The 22,592-nt window shown below is 41.2% G+C and overlaps 1 protein-coding gene across 1 annotated transcript in view; it reads right to left on the bottom strand.

Moving 5' to 3' along the window:
• Nucleotides 1–11,983, bottom strand: part of trim23 (tripartite motif containing 23) — a 43,732-nt gene extending 31,749 nt beyond the window's left edge. The window contains exons 1-4 of the mRNA XM_039758679.1: nt 11,860–11,983; nt 11,573–11,763; nt 8,792–8,954; nt 1,794–1,915 (exon numbers count right to left, since the gene is read on the bottom strand). Of these exons, the coding sequence (XP_039614613.1) occupies nt 1,794–1,915; nt 8,792–8,954; nt 11,573–11,692 (405 nt within the window). The 5' untranslated portion in view covers nt 11,693–11,763; nt 11,860–11,983. The remainder of the gene's footprint in view (nt 1–1,793; nt 1,916–8,791; nt 8,955–11,572; nt 11,764–11,859) is intronic.
• Between the last annotated feature and the right edge of the window lie 10,609 nt (nt 11,984–22,592).

Genomic DNA, 22,592 nt, shown 5'->3' with positions numbered 1-22,592 from the left:
GCTGCACTTGCAAAGAGGTACACTGGAGCACACCCTCAGCTACTTCCCAAAAGCCTTGGCACAGCAGTCAAGTCCATCTGCAGCAGCACCCAAAGCAAGAGCTTTCAATCACCCACACTCAGGTCAGACATCGTTCTGGTGTCAAAAACATCAAAGCAGGTGGTTATGCTGGAGTTGATTGTACCTCTGGAAGTAATACATTGAAAAATAATGCAAGTAATCTTGAACAGTCAATCTGCAACATGAACATGGATTATCACATTGTACCAGCATTTATAATATGTACAGATAGATATCTGTCCAGTATGTAAAACATTATATGTTGAACCTTTTTCCTCTAGGTTTTACAATGACTCTCCAACTGTACAGGAGAAGACAATAGGCTATGTTTTGTTCCAAAATTTTTCCTTAGGGAACTTTAATCAGTGACCACACTTGTACTTTATTCCATCCCAGGCAGCACTGGGTACCCCTGCTAGTTACACGTGAATATCTCTTTAGATTTGGAGGCCCCTTTTATTTGTCTATAAAAGAAAAGTGCATCAATTTTGGGTGCAATAATAAATTACTTTTGATTATATCAGAAACATAACTAACCACTATTAAATCCTTTTAACCGAATTTAGTGTCACACTGGACAGAAGACAGAAAACAGTCTTTGACAAGACACCAGTCCATCAAAAAGCCCATTACTGCATATACATACACTCACAGAGGGCCAATTTAGAGTCTCTAATTAACCTACCATGCATGTCTTTGGCAATGAGGAAGGAAATCTAGAGGAATGCTTTTCTTTGATCGACTGCTGCAAACATCAAAGCAAATTAGCATAGTATTGAATGGTTCTGCTGGGTTTTTGAGAAGTGTAATCAATATCGACCACACCCTCAACATCATAAAAGAAACTGTGCACACAACCTTACCGGCAGTTTTACTTTTTACCTGGAGATTATATATACTGTATATATACACACACACAAGAAATTTTTTTTTTTTTTTTTGGACATTGTGAGAATCACCATGCTTTCATTGTTTCTATTGTTGGTTGGACTCTAGGAGGCAGGGAGATTTCATTCCCAATTTTCCTAATCCTACTAAGAACAATTCAGTAATACTTAATTTTAGGAGTCAATATTTTGGGCACCCAATGTACAATACCTTTCATATGTTCAGTTGTTCATTCTAGAAATTTTGTGATATATAACAAAGAGGACATTTCTTAAAAGTATTACACCAAGAAATTACACAGTCAAATAAACAGTTAACCTTTCCTAAACTGCCTATGAAACGGATGAATGTGTAAATGTGAGTGCCATTCAGACACACTTCCAAGGTGACTGATGTAGAACATAAATACATATAATAAAAAAGAAAAACTAGTTATCTGCTTATGCATGGAAAAACAAAAAGAAAAACAAAATCATATATTAGACCAACTTGATAAAAACACTACTCAGTAGAAACATGTAAAATACAGCAGCACTTCAAACTGACTACATTTACATTATGTGACTTTCAGAACTGTTATATATGAAATAAAAATGCAAAAAGACAGCCTAAGGCACATTTTATTTATATGCTAAAATTTCAGATATCAGTGTTTTTCCAGTCTGAAAGCAATTCTACCGGACAAAGGAAAACAGAAAGTGAATGAGAGATGGAGAAAGACATAACACTAGGAATCTAATTGGGGCAAACTCATTCAGTCTACAGCCAGCTATGAAATAACTTATGACTCAGAAAAATAAATCTAACTACAGTATGTTCTCTGACTGCATGATTATCCTCATTACCTCTCCAGAACCTGCTGATGTCTCCTCCGAGGCACCAGGCTGATTGGATGCACCATTCTGAAGTCGTTCTAGAAGTTCCAGCAAAGCAAAGTTTTTCTTCAGTCCCCAAACTCCAGAATCACCTATAGGAGAGGGAAAAATTAACATTCAACATATTTAAATAATGCACCAGAAAATGTGCCCCTTGTCATAAATATAGTGAACAAATAATTATCTAATGAAGGTCAAAATGCAAAAATAGTATTTAAATTACTTATATTGGTACAAAAGTGTTAAGTATATATATCATTATTTTAATGCTGTGCTTACAATCTGCATTACATCTAAATGTAAATATTACCAGTAATCAGTCTGAATCATTTTTCAGGTTACAAAGTTGAAACTTATTATTTTGTTAATAACAAACATTTCTCTATAACCTCTAAACCTGATTAAAAGTATATGTTACAGGTTACTAATAATCTAAGATATCAGATTGTATGTGTTAAAATGCTAGCTGGCAGAAAAAAAAATCAGAGGTATTGTTACAGGAGTAATCAACACATTTCAGACTTTGGTAAATCTGCAGGTTTTTATCAATTTTTTTAATGCGCCTTTGACAAAACCTATGGACAACACATCAAAATGAGCAGTGTTAAATTAACACTTAAATAAATTCTCCTCCCAAAATTGATTAATATTATCTGTTACTTCCCCATATTGTTTTTAGTAATGGCTAAGAAAACTTTTAACGTTATGATTTAATGGACAACAGAGATAAAGTTTTAGACATAATGGGCTTCAATGCTGAAAAAACAACAAACAAAATAAAATAAAAAATCAATTTACTTACTGTGTGGACCCGGCCCGGACACAGGCAGACATATCACCACCACCCGTTTATTATATACAATATTTACAATTACCCTAACCCTAATACAGGTGCAAGGAATAACACATTAAAAAACATTTTCCTTTAAAATATTTTAAAATGCAATCATGGATAAGCAAAATACTCTCTTTTAATGTAATAATAAACAGAACAAAAGACTATCCATTTGAATGTATTTACACAGTTAAACCTTAGCTAGCACTAATGTTAGATGAAAATTGTAAAACTTTACATAATAGAGGATAATACAAAGGCACGGGGTTGAGCACATTATTGTGAGCTACTAGAAAAAAAATAAAGAAAAAAAATTACACACAACAAGTGCTCCATTTAATTTGTACATAAACTTGAAAAATATTATCAAAACATACATGCTGGTTAATTCATTTTATATTAAATTTTGTTGGTTTTTTTTCTTCAAATTTTCTCACACTGGGCTTCATATTTATACTTTACTTATTGTAACCTGATCATATTCATTATTTCCAAGCACTCAAAAAAACATAAAAATTAATGTTTGCTGCTAGCAATAAAAGAAGCCTTTTTACCATCTAGGATCTTGTTTCAGATAATAATGTTACACTGAGCCATATCATATGTGACCTATCAGTTGCTTAAATATGATAATTTGACAGATAAGATTTGTGTATCTGACTGAATTCAAGCAGACAGTTTTATCACCTGAGTTATAAACATTTATATTTTATTGCAGGTTTCCAGATAATATTATCTATCATAAGGTGCATTTAAAAGCCGAGCCAAGAGAAGTATTTATGGTTCTTTTTGTGAAATGATTTTCGAATTAAGGCAGTAATATGCACTGAAACAACGAGTTTGTGATATCGATTTCTAAAGTTTAATTCTTAAATTAATCAGAATTAACTTTTTCATGTCCATCCTTCCGTTACAGAATCTGCTTAATCCCGTTTAGTAGTACAGGCACACCTGAAAACAGGAGCAGTTCATTAAAGTGCACAAAAAAAAACAAACACACAAGAAAAGAAAGTGCCCACTTACATTCATCCATACTCACTGACATGAAGCCAATTAAATTTAACACATACTCTTGGAACATGGGAGCAAATGAGAAAATGTCAAAAGAAAAACCCACAAGAAACAAGGAGAACACATAAAGTCTACACATTAACTGGGCTTTGATTCAAACAAAACATTGTGCAGCTGTCAGGTCTGCTACCTCACACTGACATTGCATCACCATTCTGTTATTTAAAACCATTAACTCTTTGAGGGCTGAATATTTTTTCCAGTTTTCTGAAAAGCACACACAGCAATGGTTTCACGCATAAATCAGCATAGAACATCTTTTGCTGCAAGCCGTGGCTGCTGTCGCCGTCTGTTCGGTGTCTCTGGCAGTAGAGGCCGCGTGGGGGCAGCTCAGTGACCAGCAGGAATATGCACAGCAGTAGCAGTGTGATGCAATCCGATTTGTACCTCTTGACATCATACAGAGATGGTCCTCCCAGGTGAACGTTGGTGTAGGTACATTAGCTACACGGACATGTTCAGCACCACAATCAGCTTATGCTGGTTCTTCACTTTCGTTTGCGTCCTCCAGATCACTTACATCAAAATCCAACAACACCGAGCCCGACTCAGCGATACAATACGTAAAACGTCATCCACAGAGTATTTTGTTTTTGGTATTTCACCAGATGTTGATGCCATTCGAGGGGTTGTTTGCTCTTCGCTACTCATGCATGCGCAGGAAATCTCGGTCAAATTAACAAAGCTAACGTTAAACAGAGTTTTGTCACAGTTTACAGCTAATTACCATCCTCTACCCCTGAATTTCGACATTTGCCCTGAAAGAGTTAAACCATGTATACTGTATTAAGACAATCATACTTGAACAAACAAAAATGAGAGGATGATGCTTAACACAAATAAGATTCTACACAAAATCAAAATATTTGTTTATAGACGTCTATTTAAAAGATCTTTTTAAAGGGTCACTATACATAACCATTAGACGACAACAGTTTTCTCCTCAGGGGCATCTTAAATGTAGGACAAGTGCAGCAATTTATGGGATTATCAAAAATATTCAAATCAGGTCATTGGGCCAGTTATGCTGTAGTTTTCTTTTCCAGTTTTTGTAATATGAAGTACAAGTGTTTCTTGTCTGACACTGTTCAAATGTCTTAATGTGCCAGACCATATATTTAGCAGTCATATGAAGAAAGGGGGGCAGCACAGTGGCGCAGTGGGTAGCGGTGCTACCTCGCAGTTAGGAGACCTGGGTTCGCTTCCTGGGTCTTCCCTGCATGGAGTTTGCATGTTATCCCCGTCTCTGCATGGGTTTCCTCCGGTTTCCTCCCACAGTCCATAGACATGCAGGTTAGGTGCACTGGCGATCCTAAATTGTCCCTAGTGTGTGCTTGGTGTGTGTGCCCTGTGGTGGGCTGGCACCCTGCCTGGGGTTTGTTTCCTGCCTTTTGCCCTGTGTTGGCTGGGATTGGCTCCAGCAGAACCCTGTGAGCCTGTAGTTAGGATATAGTGGGTTGGATAATAGATGGGTGGATGGATGAAGAAGGGGGTCAAAGTATATAATAATTTTAGAAAAGCGACACATATACAATATGTTTGATCACTATCAAGCACTACCTTAAATGTTACCAAATCTATACTGCCCTGATTAAATTACTAACTCTGATGTCTACAGATGAGCAGTGGTGCACATTTATTGTGATCCTGCATCACCTGGACAGTTACAAATCAGAGCCATCAGAGAATGTTTAAACTACTGTCTTACTCAACCTGGTCCAAATATGAAATCTGACTGCAGAACAGCAACTAATCAAGAGTTAAAAACAAGACTATTGCATCTTCCTTCTTCCTAATGTGGCACATATTGGACAGCCAGTGCTCTGCCTAAAACAATCCTCCATACCCATCTAATTCCGAGCCAACATACCAGATATATATGCACTGCAGACAACATAACATCGAGATATGTTTTGAAAGATAAGGCAGTGCACAAATAACTAACAAAAAAAATTGTTAATTTAGAAAGGGAGTTGTGTAAATCAATTCTCAATTAAGGGCTGCCTCACTGCTATCTCAGCAGCATTTGTTTAGCTGGTAGCAAGTTATGTGAAATGCTGTTAGCAAATAAATATATTTTTCTTCTTGTGCAGCAAGTAAACATGAAACCATTGGGAATTTGCAGGGCATGCCGCAGCATGATTTGGGAAAGTGCTTATACTGCCATGGATCAAACACTGACCTACAGGAATACAAGTGGGTCAGGAGGATAATAGGCATCTACATCTGAAAACAAACCCTCTACATAGCAAACATAGTTTGTGTCTCACTGCTGCCTTTCAGTTAAGTAAATTCCCTTTCATGTACAGGGCATGTCTTGCAAAAGCATCCATCCATCCATTATCCAACCCACTATATCCTAACTACAGGGTCTGCTGGAGCCAATCCCAGCCTAAACAGGGCGCAAGGCAGGAAACAAACCCCGGGCAGGGTGCCAGCCCACTGCAGGGCACACACACACCAAGTACACACTAGGGACAATTTAGGATCGCAAATGCACCTAACCTGCAGGTCTTTGGACTGTGGGAGCACCCAGAGGAAACCCATGCAGACACGGGGAGAACATGCAAATTCCAAACAGGGAGGACCCGGGTCTCCTAACTGCGAAGCAGCAGCGCTACCACTGCACCACCATGCCGCCCTCTTGCAAAAAGCAAGAAGAAAAAAAATCATACAAGAAGAAAGGAGGGGGAAAAAACAAGGAAAAATCATACAGTCTAACGCCACAATTAGGCACAAATTCAAACGACAATCATTTTATACAACATTTTTCACATTTAAACATTTGAAGATAGGTGTCATTAGGAGCATTAGCTAGACAAAACAATGTTTCACTTTTATGACAATGCTTTACTTTTACTTCACAAATGTTACAATGCTTTACTTTTTTAAAGTCACCGGACCAGAGACAAGTAAAGTGAATTGCTTAACCGTAAGTGAGGAATGAAACATATCTTTGTACCTTTAAGTCCACTGCCCATGTTGTGTACCCTTTTTCACCGATTAACATGTCCTAATTATAGGCTTGTACATATTTTATTCTCTACACTTGGTACTGTTCAGCAGCTCCAAAGGGCAAGTCAGAACAGAGAGGGTTTCTTTTATACGAGTAAATGTTTTAGTATCTGGCATTCATAATACTCTGTGCCAGTTCTGACCGTTGTAGAATGTGAAAATTATTTTTTCTTTGTTTACTTTAGTTAAGAAAATGCTAAACTGCACACACAAAAAGAAAAGAAAAATTCTAAAGATGAAGTTGTATGATAGTGATCAACAGTGAACTATCAATACAAATGTCAATACCTTACAAAACTGAATTTGGTCCTAGGGTTGGAACAAGTCAAATCAGAAGGTGTCTCCGTTTCACTTTGAAAAATTTGCTAGCGGCTCCTATGACCTTCACTGCTCCAGAAAGCTCATATCAAACTACAGACAAAATAATGCATTCCCCTTTTTATTTTAATTTACATAATGAATGAAATGTTTATGGTTACTATTAATCAATGACGACTTTGGAAACCGTAATGTGTTAAAGGTTACTTTGGAGTATCTCATCCATGTTCTGTAGTGGAAATGATCTAGCATTTTGGCTTATAAGGGTTTATCATGCAGTAAAAAGTAGGGGTACTCACAATTTTAGCCACTGAAAATGTTAGGCCAAAGATAGCAAAGCACTGGACATCCAGTACTTTGCCGAATGAATGAAAATACTTAGTTTTTGGTTGAATGTATGACATTGTTTCTGCTAATTTCCTCCACTGGTTATGGATGACACTTTCAAACAGTGCCTACTGTCCTATAGGGAATGCGTGATCCACATTGCAGAGTGGAGTATGGAAGACTATACTGGTTTGTATGCAACAAAGGAACGTGTATGAGTGACATACTACAAGAGAAAGAGAAAGGACCATACCGGGACAACTTAAATCAGGACATAAAGCAAGACTATTCAAAGAAGTTGAGCTTAATAAACAATGCAGAACCATCCATCTTTCCAAACAAGGAATGGTCAAAGCTAAATACTGTTTTGTTTTTTTTTTTTGTTTTTCTTTTTAAAAATGATGTACTCTTGTAAAGACTAATTTCAAAAATAACATGACTATTCATCGACTTGCAGTTTTATAGTTCAGATCCATTGAACAGCCATAAATCAAATGTGAAACTGGATAATTCTAACTTTATAAAATGGTACAAAAAAAAAAAAAAGTGCAAAAATAAATACTTTAAAAGATAATTTGGCCCAGTGTTTTTTGAAATCTGGCTTTGGCCAAGAATCTTCATTTTGGTGCATCACTAGTAGAAAGCTACACTGTCCTTCAGCCGGCTCCATTCACAAACTCCAACATTCATGAGCACAGTATGGCACAATTTAAATAATGTCAAGCTGTTCAGAATCTTTTAATCTGGTGTATTTTTCATGATATTTGGAAGTACTAAAAGCAAAGTTTTGGTTGTTTCACGCTTCTTTTTTAGAGTCTTTATATTAACACTGCTTATCGCAATGCTTGGTTTATCTCAGTTTTTTGCCACTATCATGCAACATTACCTATGGAACTCTGCTCACAGAATACTCTGGCTTAAAACAAGCACGAGGTATTAACCGGTTTTCCTTTCAAAAGAATACAAAGGTATTAAGGCAATATACAGTGAATACTTAGAATGATTTAACAGTAGGCATGGAACTACAACATGTTTCCAGGTTAAAGGCAGCACTGGATGCTTACCTGGACACAATGGTTATTATGTATATCCTTCGAATGCCAAGTAGGTCTTGAATGGCCAATTGCCCAAAGTCTTCTTGATATCTGTTTCTATGCACTGCCTGCCAGATGCCAGTGTTTTGTTTTTCCAACAGAATCATTTTTACTTCCCTTATTTCTATTGTTATATTCCTGCTTTAGTGAATTTGCATACTAATTGATGTCCTTCTGTTTGTGTGTAGTCTCTCTAACTTTATAAAAAGCATTACAAAGAACACAAATTACTACTATAAAGCTATATCACATATAACCATATTCACTTTAAAACAGTCTGTATCACAAATGCAGAGTACTTTTCCTACCTAATTCTGTAGCTTGTCTGTCAAAGGGGCAACGGATTGCTCTGCCATGCAATGGTAGACGAGTGAGGCAGTCATGGCACACTGTATGCCCACAAAGCAGCAGCCGAGGGACCTTATCTCCTTGCAATGAGAAGACATCTTCACAAACTCCACATTCTAGGACCTAAGAACAGAAAAATTAAAGTTAAACAAACTATATATTGTGACAGTAGGGGGCGATATCGCTCCCTCGAACCCTCAGGTACCACGCCAAACACCAGGTAAAAGTGCTACAATAATTATTTTTATTATAATAATGTGCACTAAGCACCCTCCACTCCACACTATTCATTAACTACAATACAATAATAATAATCACAATACCAATCCTCCGACTCCCAGACGTGTTGCCCTCCTACCACCCAGCTTAGCTCATTGTCTGGGAGTTCCCATGGTCCTTTTATAGTTCCCGACCCAGAAGTGTTCTCATCCTTTAGTCCATAATTCCTCATTACTTCCGGGTCAGATAAAAGTCCTTTTTTCTCACCCCGGAAGTCCATCATTCCTTCCGTTCATGTGACTTGGAAGTAATTCCGGGGCATAGGGCAAATAACACTCCCCAAGCCTCCCTAGAGCGGCTCCTCGTGGCCTCCATGGTATCCAGAAGGGCTGTCCATAAAAACTACAATGTTTTGAGGCTCTGCTGGAATTCAAAGACCTTCCATGCCGCTGGGAGGGCTCCCTCTGGCAGCCTGGAGGTATTAGCCGGGATACAAAGCCAGCCATGGACCACAATATTTTATATATATATATATATATATATATATATATATGAGCAAAAGTCTGTGATACAGTTTGCACATGTGTAGCTGGGAATCCACAAAGGGTGCAAATGAATGACATATATTAAAATAGTTTTTTATTCCTAAGATTTTGATTCCTACCAGGAATCATCATCAGAGGAAAATGATTAGACTGACAAGAACATAAAACAATATATAGCAAATAAGGAGGGGATGATAGGTGGAGGTGGGGGGGGTATGACTGATGAGTTGGGGTTCAGAGTGTGTTGGTCAAAAACTCTTATTTATTATTTGCATGTTCTTCTTTTCAAGCCTGCATATGGTGGACTCATATCCAAATGTCTGTTAATGGTGTTTTCAATGGATAGCCACGTTTCAGCACTTTTAGTATTAGCCTTGAATTTAACTTTGACCGAGTCCCATTTAAATGTGTGTCTGGTTGAACTTTTGTGTGTGTAAATCCGAAACAGTGGGTCCTTTCTTCTGACTGCATTGCAATGTTCTCAAATACATGTGCCAAGTGTTTCTGATGTCTTCCCCACGTATACTGCTGGACATGCATTACATGGTATGCCATAAACTGTGTTCTGTGTCTTTGTGCCGATTTCTTGCCTTTAGAATTAAAAGGGACTGTGCGCAGCCTGTTTGTAAGCTTGTGAGCTACTTTGATGCCTGCTCACATGCTATATGTACGTTCCGATACTCTGTAATGATAAGGAAGTGTGTGCCAGATAGGCTGTTACAGCCAAAACCCGAAGTTCAGGCAGTTCCCGAATCGGCCGGCCATTTCACATTTTGGCCGAGAGGTGCGACACTTCCCACTTTGGCCGTAACACACATACATACATACATACATAGTATATGGTGACAAAGCATAGGTGATCTGGAGTTAAAGTTCCCAGTTTTAATGCTTGGGCGTCATAGTGACTGCATAATTTCATTTCAATAAACTCCATAACTAGAGTCCAATTGCAGTGGTTAATGAATCTTGTCATTTAATGTCCACCGCAACTCTGGCAAAATTCAACAGATTTTGTTTCTCAAAGAAGCTTCAGAAGAATGTTCCATCCAGTCACAGCAACTGCAAAATCATTTTTTGTCATTTACTTTTGGAGAAAATTGGAAAGGTTGGTCATACTTAAGGTACAAAATAGTGATGGGGGGGACGACAGCACCCTGCACACAGAATACCATACCACACATATGTATCTTGCTATAAAATATAAAGCTGAAAACAACCATATAACCTTAAATGCAATAAAATATCTTTATTGAATTTTAGTTGTGTAAATTACCAAAGATTGGTACTTTGTAAGATAGATGTAACAAATCATCTATGACTCTGAACTGGATTTGATTGGTGGAATAAATGTCCGCACATGATGCTTATTAATAATTGAGTGAAATGCTCCTCCCGCGCTTTGACCTTTCCGAGTCAAACAGCAGGACATCGTACTGGCCATTTCTCCTCACGCGTGTCTTATTCAGCTACATTTAGTGCAAGGCATTTTCAGTTTTACTTGAACGGACGATTTACTATTCTAACCAAGCATTTTGAAACATATGAGTATTCGCATTAAACTATAAGTGTGAAAGCGTATGCAGATTAAACACGTTTAATGTTTGTCCACGTGGGAGACAGCTGAGGTTGATGTCATGAACGCAAAGCAAAGCAAATGCCCCTCTACAAACTAAAATAAAAAAGCGCAAATATCAACAGCCCGCCCACGCCCCGACCAGACATTTGTTATTCAAAAAGGACTTTCCCTTCTTAAAAAAATATGGATAAAAACAAATAGCATACAATAAAAGGATGCCATGGACATAACTGTAGGAATCGTTAGCAAGAGTGTAAAGGCATCAGTGAAAGTGGAGACACCTCCCAGCAGAGTGCTGCCAGCATCCCGGCCACGACTGCAGCCTTTTCTGGCAGGTACCGCGTCATTAAGGCGCTGCACTACCGGTTCAGCTCGACTCATGTCGATTCGCTTTTCCTCACCTTCACAGTGGCTCCAGATGCTCGTCCATGTCGGCCACATCCGTCCATTCCCGTCACTGCCCCTTGCCTAACGACAAAGCCACCGGCAGCGGCGACAACAGGAGCAGTAGCAGCAGCCATCCTCGGACAAGACCATCCATCTGTTATCCAGCGAGATTGCGTCAAACTTCCAGACACCCTGTCGGCAAGGTCTGTATTCCACAAACACAACACGAGATAAAATAAAGTACTGAAAATGAAAAAGAAATGCAACAAAGAAACTGATCAACTAAGCGTACTCGACGTACCGGAATATGATCCTCTTTCGAAGACGACACACTCTCACCCCTACCAAAATGAAATGGTAGGACCTGTCAGCTGTTTCCGGCCGCCTCGCGCTTTCTCAGCTTTCTTTCTTCTCTCCCAACAGAGGGAAGCTGCAGACCGCAATACGTCTGACGTCAGAAATGGAACGCCCATCGCGTCAGTCACGAAACGCCATTCAGCGCAACATACCCTTTCCCAACGTCACTCGCATTATGCCCTCTGCGAGACAGTATTGGCACGTTCGTTGCACAGTATGCTTGCTGCAGTTGTACAAAAAATTACAACAGTTTCCATATGGACAAGCATAAACGACTTCCAGTCTAACACTTAAGTTATCCAACCATTCTAAGCGCTTTACCGATATAAGGCAGTTTTTTTACTATTTTGATTGGTTGTTCATTACGTTTTCTCCTGAACCGTTACATTATACGCTAGTAAAAGTAACAAATCTTTTTACCATTTAGTGTTTCAAACAGAATGTACCTCATGAAAACCATACCTAGAGATTTTCAATCTATAAATGTATTTCATATTCCCACTAGGTAATTATACACCTGTGAAACAATATTAAGCATAATTAATTTTTAAAAGGTTTGTAAAAACAGTGCTACATATAAAATTGGTTTTAAAATGGAGAGGGAAACATTTTAGGAGACCGTTATTTATTTATTGATTTGATTCATCAACATTTTCATTACTAAAAGCTGTATGTGTGAAATACTGTATGTCATGTCCATATCAATTGAACAATATGTGACAGCCAAGAACATTTAACATTTTTGAATAACTTTTGAGTTTGAGACAATCGTGATCGTTCTTAAACCTTTTTCGTGCAACATTTAAGTAGATTTAGATTGACATAAAAACAGTCTTTGAGTTCGTCTTTTTTATTTTTGATAAATATCAAATACGATTACTACTAATAATAATAATAAATAGTGGGTCGGTTGCAGTGTGGATTCAGCATGAAATCATCCTGAGGTGATCTCATCATTAAACATGCAGTATTTATTGTCTTGTGCATACTGTAGAATTATATTGTTACATGTCTCTCCAGACCAGTGATAATATAATAAAACACATAAAATATACATAGAATACAATATACAGTATAGATATATATTCAGGTATATTTCAAATATTTATACATACTCTTTTTCTTACAATGTTTGTTATTACGATTGGCTGTTCAGTAACTCCACAACTAACACACTTTTGCTGAAGCCATTTACTATTTGCCAGAAGGCAGGAGCAAGAAAAACCATTGTGCAGAATGGCTGAGTGTGTAATAATCTTAGGAGAATGTCTTTTAGATACCCTGGACAGAAGGCAGCTGGGCACCAGTAATATTTTGTGGCTTTCACCACCCTACCAGGATGTGATGCAGCCAGTGAAGACGAACTCCAGAAAAGCAACTGCGAGACATCTCAGGAAGGCATTGGTGATCTTGGCGATAAACAAAACATGCTGTTCCCTCATCAATTCACCAGTGACTGTTACTGTACAAAATTTAAACAAGTGCACCATTTCCACAGCACCCCACAAAAACAAACCACAGCTTAATCTGTTCTTTGAAGTCTTTGACCTGCTCCTTAATTTTTGGACATTAAAGGTCAGATTGTCCTGGGACCACTGAATCAGCAGATAGACCTCTTGTCTGCAACCAGTTAAATCATTGTTGGTGATCAGGCCTATGACGGTGATGTCAGTAGCATTTTTAATGATGGAGCTGGTGTGGTGTCCGGACACACAGTCACACCGGGGGTTTAGCACACTACCCCATAGTGTGCCTGGGTTGCAGGTGAGCATAGAGTAAAAGATGCTGGCAATCTCCAAAGCCCAGGTCTGCTCGCTATGAAGTCCAAAATCCAGTTCTGTTGGCACAACAGTGTTGAATGCTAAGCTATTGTCTATAAACATACCTCTAGAGCAGTTTTTGCATTATCCAGATGTGTCAAGATGATATGGAGTATAAGACTTAACTGCTGTAACAGTATGCATCATGGAGATGGTGAAGTGGAGCAAAGTTATGTAATAAGTTAAAATTTTGTGCATAAAAGGGATCGCCTCTCTCCAGTTGAGGGCAACAGTCGAGTGGAAGTGGACAGAGCTCGGAGGAGAGGAGTGGAGGCGGTCTAGGACAGAGCAAGGCATTGTGTTAGCCAGGACTTGAAGGGGTGATTGGTGCTGCGGCACTGGGTTTGTGCATTTGTAAATAGTAAAAATAAACGTGTGTGGAGAAAGAACATGTCTACCTGTCTGTGTCCGGACTGTACCCCAATATATATATATATCTATATATATATATATTGTGGGGGTTAGCCAGCTTTTGGTTCCGGTCCTCACCCCTAGGCCGCCAGGAGGAGCTCTCCCGACAGCAGGATCGTGCCCCAAGGTCCAGCAGGGCCTCATGGACTTTGTAGTGTTTATACACAGCCCTGCTGGATACCTTGGGGGCCACCAGGAGTCGCTGTAAGGGGGCTTGTGGGCTCTTTTGTGCCTTATGACCCGGGAGTACGTCACTGTCACGTGACGGGAAGGAACGACGTGCTCCCGGGGTGAAGAAAAGGACTGTTTGGAGTTTGATCATACAATCTTAATGAGATGCTTGTCAGCTGTAAATGTATTAAACAGTTACACAGCTCATTCTTCTTTGCTTATCCTCCAGGACTGTGATTGTGCAGAGGCTGAGTCTGGGATTGCACAGACAACAATGGGCATCTACATCATTTGTGCAGCGGGTGCCAGTCCTGAAGAGGAGCCTACAGATGCTGGCATTGTACTTGAAGGCATGGAAGTTCTGCAAGACCTACGTAGTGTCACCTTGGGATGTATGATACTTTTTGGAATGATTCATGCACATAAAAACTGAAAATTGGGATTCTCTGGTGATTGAGAGTAATTGGTCTGATACACTGATATTTACTTCTGGAAATGTATATCAGAGTTTCTTAGTTTCAGATAAAGAATATGTATGCTTTACATTCCTTGATTTATATTGTTAGAGGTGGTTAGAAATTTAAAAAAATGGATGTCAGGGATTCCTTAAAATGCTTGTGTACTGCATTACAGCCTTCACTGTTGATCTGTTTGGTTTCATCTGTCTACCTCAAGTTGTATTACACAGTTGTTAAGCACAGTTCCTAAAAAAGTTTTATGATATTGCTGCTCATAAGCCTGTTTAATATATATATTAACGCCAGACGGCTTCGAGGAGATCCTGGCCCACCGTCCGGCGTCTCAGGAGGGGGAAGCAGTGCAGTGTCAACACCGTATATGGTGGGGATGGTGCGCTGCTGACCTCGACTTCGGGCGTTATGGGTCGGTGGGGAGTACCAAGACCTCCTCAATCCCACTAACATGCCTTCCAATGAGGAAGCAGAGCCTGGGGACTCTGAGGTGGGCTCTCCCATCTCTGGGACTGAAGTCACCGAGGTGGTCAAAAAACTCCTTGGTGACAGGGCCCCGGGGTGGATGAGATACGCCCGGAGTTCCTTAAGGCTCTGGATGTTGTAGGACTGTCTTGGTTGACACGTCTCTGCAGCATCGCATGGTCATCGGGGACAGTGCCTCTGGATTGGCAGACCGGGGTGGTGGTCCCCCTCTTTAAAAAGGGGGACCGGAGGGTGCGTTCCAACTATAGAGGGATCACACTCCTCAGCCTCCCTGGAAAAGTCTATTCAGGGGTTCTGGAGAGGAGGGTCCGTCGGATAGTCGAACCTCGGATTCAGGAGGAACAGTGTGGTTTTCATCCTGGTCGCGGAACAGTGGACCAGCTCTTCACCCTTAGCAGAGTCCTGGAGGGTGCATGGGAGTTTGCCCAACCAGTCTACATGTGTTTTGTGGACTTGGAAAGGCATTCGACCGTGTCCCTCGGGAATCCTGTGGGGGTGCTCGGGAGTATGGGGTACGGACCCCTGATAAGAGCTGTTGGTCTCTGTACAACGGTGTCAGAGCCTGGTCCGCATTGCCGGCAGTAAGTCGAGCCCGTTTCCAGTGAGAGTTGGACTCCGCCAGGGCTGCCCTTTGTCACCGATTCTGTTCATAACTTTTATGGATAGAATTTCTAGGCGCAACCAGGGTGTTGAAGGGGTCCGGTTTGGTGGACTCAGGATTGGGTCACTGCTTTTTGCAGATGATGTTGTCCTGTTTGCTTCATCAGGCCGTGATCTTCAGCTCTCTCTGGATCGGTTCACAGCTGAGTGTGAAACGGTTGGGATGAGAATCAGCACCTCCAAATCCGAGAGCATGGTCCTCAGCCGGAAAAGGATGGAGTGCCCTCTCAGGGTTGGGGAGAGATCCTGCCCCAAGTGGAGGAGTTCAAGTATCTGGGGTCTTGTTCACGAGTGAGGGAAGAATGGCGCGTGAGATCGACAGGCGGATCGGTGCGGCATCCGCAGTGATGTGGGCTCTGCATCGGTCTGTCGTGGTGAAAAAGGAGCTGAGCCGTAAGGCAAAGCTCTCAATTTACCAGTCGATCTACGCTCCTACCCTCACCTATGGTCATGAGCTATGGGTAGTGACCGAAAGAATGAGATCGTGAATACAAGCGGCTGAAATGAGTTTCCTTCGCAGGGTGTCTGGGCTTTCCTTTAAAGATAGGGTGAGAAGCTCAGTCATCTGGGAGGGGCTCAGAGTAGAGCCGCTACTCCTCCGCATCGAGAGGAGTCAGATGAGGTGGCTCGGACATCTGATCAGGATGCCTCCTGGACGCCTCACTGGTGAGGTGTTCGGGCACGTCCAACCGGGAGGAGGCCCCGGGGAAGACCCAGGACACGCTGGAGGGACTATGTCTCCCGGCTGGCCTGGGAGCATGGGATTCTCCGGAAGAGCTGGAAGAAGTGGCGGGGAGAGGGAAGTCTGGGCCTCTCTGCTTAAGCTGCTGCCCCCGCGACCCGACCTCGGATAAGCGGAAGAGAATGGATGGATATATATATATATACATATATATATACATATATATATATATATACACACACATACGAGGGACGTTCAAAATATTTCATCACTTTTGTATTTTCGTTGGAAACGGTGGAGGCGGGAGGAGTAGTAATTGGGCATTAAAAAATTGGTACAACGCTGGGAAAGTTGCATCGCAAAGGAAGGTGATTATATGAAGAAAAGTGATGTAACTTGTTTTTGAAATTCTTAATTAATGAAATTTTAAAAAGTGTGGAATTTTTTTAAACATCCCTTGTATGTATATATATAAACTGCTAAAAAAAATTAAAGGAACACTTTGAAAACACATCAGATCTCAATGGGAAAAAGAAATCCTCCTGGATATCTATACTGATATAGACTGGGTAATGTGTTAGGAACGAAAGGATGCCACATCGTTTGATGGAAATGAAAATGATCAACCTACAGAGCCCTGAATTCAAAGACGCCCCAAAAATCAGAGTGAAAAAATTATGTGGCAGGCTAGTCCATTTTGCCAAAATTTAATTGCAGCAACTCAAAATTGTACGCAGCACTTTGTATGGCCCCTGTGTTCTTGTATACGTGCCTGACAACATTGGTGCATGCTTCTAATGAGATGACAGATGGTGTTGTGGGGGGATCTCCTCCCAGATCTGGACCAGGGCATCACTGAGCTCCTGGACAGTCTGAGGTGCAACCTGGTGACATTGGATGGACCAAAACATAATGTCCCAGAGGTGTTCTATTGGATTTAGGTCAGGAAAGTGTGGTGGCCAGTCAATGGTATCAATTCCTTCATCCTCCAGGAACTGCCTGCATACTCTCACCACATGAAGCCAGGAATTGTCGTGCACCAGGAGCCACTGTATCTGCATAGGGTCTGACAATGGGTCCAAGGATTTCATCCTGATACCTAATGGCAGCCAAGGTGCCTTTGTCAAGCCTGTAGCGGTCTGTGTGACCCTCCATGGATATGCCTCCCCAGACAATCATTAACCCACCACCAAACTGCTCATGCTGAATGATGTTACAGGCAGCATAATGTTCTCCATGGCTTCTCCAGACCCTTTCACTTCTGTCACGTGCTCAGGGTGAATCTGCTCTCATCTGTAAAAAGCACAGGGCACGAGTGGTGCATCTGCCAATTTTGGTATTCTATGGCGAATGCCAATCGAGCTGCATGCTGCTGGGCAGTGAGCTCTGGGCCCATTAGAGGACATGGGGCCCTTGGGTCACCCTCATGAAGTCTTTCTGGTTGTTTGGTCAGAGACATTCACACCAGTGGCCTGCTGGAGGTCATTTTATAGGGCTCTGGCAGTGCTCATCCTGTCCGTCCTTGCCCAAAGGAGCAGATACTGGTCCTGCTGATGGGTTATGGACCTTCTATGGCCCTCTTCAGCTCTCCTAGAGTAACTGCTTGTCTCCTTGAATCTCCTCCATGCCCTTGAGACTGTGCAGGGAGACACAGAAAACCTTCTGGCATTGACACGTATTGATGTGCCATCCTGGAGAAATTGGACTACCTGTACAACCTCTGTAGGGTCCAGGTATCGTCTCATGCTACCAGTAGTGACACTGACTGTAGCCAAATGCAAAACTAGTGAAGAAACAGTCAGAAAAGATGAGGAGGGAAAAATGTCAGTGGCCTCCACCTGTTAAACCATTCCTGTTTTGGGGGTCATCTCATTGTTGCCCCTCTAGTGCATCTGTTGTTAATTTCATTAACACCACAGCAGCTGAAACTGATTAACAACCCCCTCTGCTACTTAACTGGCCAGATTAATATCCCATAAGTTTCATTGACTTTATGCTATGCTCTGATTAAAAAGTGTTCCTTTAATTCTTTTGAGCAGTATATATACCTGTATATACTGTATACACTTTTGTCATGTAGCAAGCAACAAAGTGTTAAAACAAATGGCGCACAGCTGCTTGTCTGATCCTTGTGATAATATTTTTGATTCTGATTTCAACATTTGAACTGAGTCCAGAAAATCAGTGTTGCTGCCTTTTAGATTTTGCTGTGCAACATATCCATCCATCCATCCATTTTCTAACCCGCTGAATCCGAATACAGGGTCACGGGGGTCTGCTGGAGCCAATCCCAGCCAACACAGGGCACAAGGCAGGAACCAATCCTGGGCAGGGTGCCAACCCACCGCAGGACACACACAAACACACCCACACACCAAGCACACACTAGGGCCAATTTAGAATCGCCAATCCACCTAACCTGCATGTCTTTGGATTGTGGGAGGAAACCGGGCGCCGGAGGAAACCCACGCAGACATGGGAGAACATGCAAACTCCACGCAGGGAGGACCCGGGAAGCGAACCCGGGTCTCCTAACTGCGAGGCAGCAGCGCCACCGTGCCGCCCGCAACATATCATAAGTGTTAATAAATTGTCAAATGTGGAACATGGTGGTCTTTGTTATAATTTGTAGTTATTTGTGACATGAATGGGTAAAAACATAAACATTTGAAATACCTTTGTTATGGATTTAAAATACATTGGGCTTATTAATAAAAAGTATGTAACATTGGATACATTGTCAGTAAAATGGGTCTACCTGGTAATTAAGCATAATTTAAACAGAATGGATTTATTAACATGAATCTGGATATGCATTTTAAACAAATAGGCTTTATTCATATTGAATACATAAACCTCATACTTATGAATTTGACACACACTGTGTGTATTCATGATAAATACATAGGCGTAGCTACTGTATTTTATATTTAAAAGACATTAGGTTCATTAGTACAATTACATAAACCTCATTCGTTCTTGTTTCATTTACAGTATGCTGGACTCATAAATACACTTCACATTTGGTTTATTAGTTTGCTTACTTTAAAACTGTGTAATCCAAATAAATGGAAATTTTATATGCATTTAAAATACTGTACATAAATTTTAAATATTAGGCCTAAATATTTTTTTGAGTGCAGGAATCGGCTGTGCAAAGGGGATGCAGAAATAAAAAAAACACATTTACCGAGAATTGTTTTTTTTATGTATTCCTTTGCAATCTATCGATTCACGCATAGACGGCGCAATGGTACACTCGATGTTTTGGCCACCAGTCATCCGATGCTAGCGGTACGAATCGTTCATTTATTTCAAACGGTGTTACTCTGTAGTGGGAAAGATGTCCTTCATTTCAAGTGTAAGCGTATTGATCTAAAGAACTGTCTGCTGAGTGTATATCACTGCATTGTCTAGCTGAAAAGCAAAGCAGTGGTTCACTGGGAGGCTGCACTCTCCGACGTGTCAGGACTACTCGATAGTCCAATAACAGGACACATTGGGGACACAAAGGATACTATGTAGGTGAGGCGAGCCAAGCAGCAAGCAACGAGAAGAGGAGGGCGAAAGTGGCTGCTTTCATGTGAGATCGATGAGATGAGAGACACTTTTCCCACGATGGCCTCAAAATGAAGTAAAGAGCGCGAAAGGTAGAGTACAAAGCGAGTAATAAAAGCAATAAAAAGCATAGGTGCAGGGAAAGAGGAAGTAAGTGACGTCCTGAAATGAAGCTTTAAAATGCAGCGAGTGGAAGGAGGAATTGGGCGGGACCACGTAAAGTGAAGAGTAAATGAAGGCATGAAATGAACTGTACAAGCTGAGAGCGCAGAATGAAGAAACTGGCACGAGACGAAAGTGACATTAAAAGTGCAGAACAAGAGATAAAGAATCGGCTTTAAAAATTCGAAGGTAGAAAGGAAGCCTTGGTGGAGAATGCAGGGGAACCCAGCCACAGGGGATGCACAAGCCAGTGTGTTTCTTCGTGCCGGTCCCACGCCTGGATAAATGGGGACGGTTACGTCAGGAAGGGTATCCGGTGTAAAATTTTGACAAATCAATATGCGGACAACAATACAAATTTCCATACTGGATTGGTCGAGCCCCGGGTTAACAACGACCGCCACCAGTACTGTTAGCCAGCAGGGTGCTGGCGGAAATTGGGCTACTGTTGGCCGAAGAAGAAGTAGAAGAAGAAGAGGGGGACACGTGTCAGGAGGAGGGGAGGAAAGTAAAGAGAGTGGAACTAAGGCTAGGAACTTTGAATGTTGGCAGTATGACTGGTAACGGGAGAGAGTTAGCAGATATGATGGAGAAAAGGAAGGGTGATATATTGTACGTGCAAGAGACTAAATGGAAAGGGTGTAAGGCCAGGTGGATTGGATGTGGATTCAAATTGTTCTATCATGGTGTGGTTGGGAGGAGAAATGGGGTAGGAGTTATTCTGAAGGAACAGTATGTCAAGAGTGTTTTGGAGGTGAAAAGAGTGTCAGGCACAGTAATGATTATGAAACTGGAAATTTGAGGTGTAATGATGAATTTTGCTATTGCATATGCACCGCAAGTTGGGTGTGCAATGGGTGAGAAAGAAGATTTTTGGAGTGAGTTGGATGAAATGATGAACAGTGTACCCAAGGAACAGAAAGTGGTGATTGGAGCGGATTTCAATGGGCATGTTGGTGATGGGAACAGTGGAGATGAGGAGGTGATGGGTAGGTATGGTGTCAAGGAGAGGAATGAAGAAGGTCAGAGGATAGTGGATTTTGCCAAAAGGATGGACATGGCTGTGGTGAATATGTATTTTAAGAAGAGGGAGGAACATAGGGTTACGTACAAGAGTGGAGGAAGATGCACACAGGTAGATTACATCCTATGCAGAAGAGTTGATCTGAAGGAGATTGAAGACTGCAAAGTGGTGGCAGGGGAAAGTGTAGTTAAGCAGCATAGGATGGTGGTCTGTAGGATGACGTTGGAGATCAAGAAGAGGAAGAGAGTGAGGGCAGAGCCAAGGATCAAATGGTGGAAGTTGAAAAAGGAAGACTGCAAGGTTGAGTTTAGGCAGGAGGTGAGACAGGCACTGGGTGGCAGTGAAGAGTTACCAGACAGCTGGGAAACTACAGCAGATGTAGTAATGGTGACAGCAAGAAGGGTTCTTGGCGTGACATCTGGAAAGAGGACGGAGGAAAAGAAAACCTGGTGGTGGAATGAAGAAATACAGTAGAGTATACAGAGGAAGAGGATGGCAAAGAAGTGGGATAGTCAGAGAGTAGACAAGAGTACAAGGAGATAAGGCGCAAGGTGAAGAGAGATTTGGCAAAGGCTAAAGAAAAGGCATATGATGAGTTGTACGATATGAGAGGTTGGACACTAAGGAGGGAGAAAAGGACCTGTACCGATTGGCTAGACAGAGGGACCGAGCTGGGAAAGATGTGCAGCAGGTTAGGGTGATAAAGGATAAAGATGGAAACGTACTTACAAGCGAGGAGAGTGTGTTGAGCAGATGGAAAGAGTACTTTGAGAGGCTGATGAATGAAGAGAATGAGAGAGAGAAGAGGTTGGATGATGTGGAGATAGTGAATCAGGAAGTGCAATGGATTAGCAAGGAGGAAGTAAGGACAGCAATGAAGAGGATGAAAAACGGAAAGGCCGTTGGTCCAGATGACATACCTATGGAAGCATGGAGGTGTTTAGGAGAGATGGCAGTGGAGTTTTTAACCAGATTTTTAATGGAATCTTGGAAAGTGAGAGGATGCCTGAGGAGTGATGAAGAAGTGTACTAGTGCGATATTTAAGAATAAGGGGGATGTGCAGGACTGCAGTAACTACAGGGGAATAAAATTGATGAGCCACAGCATGAAGTTATGGGAAAGAGTAGTGGAAGCTAAGTTAAGAAGTGAGGTGATGATTAGTGAGCAGCAGTATGGTTTCATGCCAAGAAAGAGCACCACAGATGCAATGTTTGCTCTGAGGATGTTGATGG

This window comes from Polypterus senegalus, chromosome 7 (genome assembly GCF_016835505.1).
Source record: "Polypterus senegalus isolate Bchr_013 chromosome 7, ASM1683550v1, whole genome shotgun sequence".
NCBI classification, from domain to species: Eukaryota; Metazoa; Chordata; class Cladistia; order Polypteriformes; family Polypteridae; genus Polypterus; species Polypterus senegalus.
The sequence above is the reverse complement of the archived record's forward strand: the minus strand, read 5'-3'. Positions and strand labels throughout refer to the sequence as shown.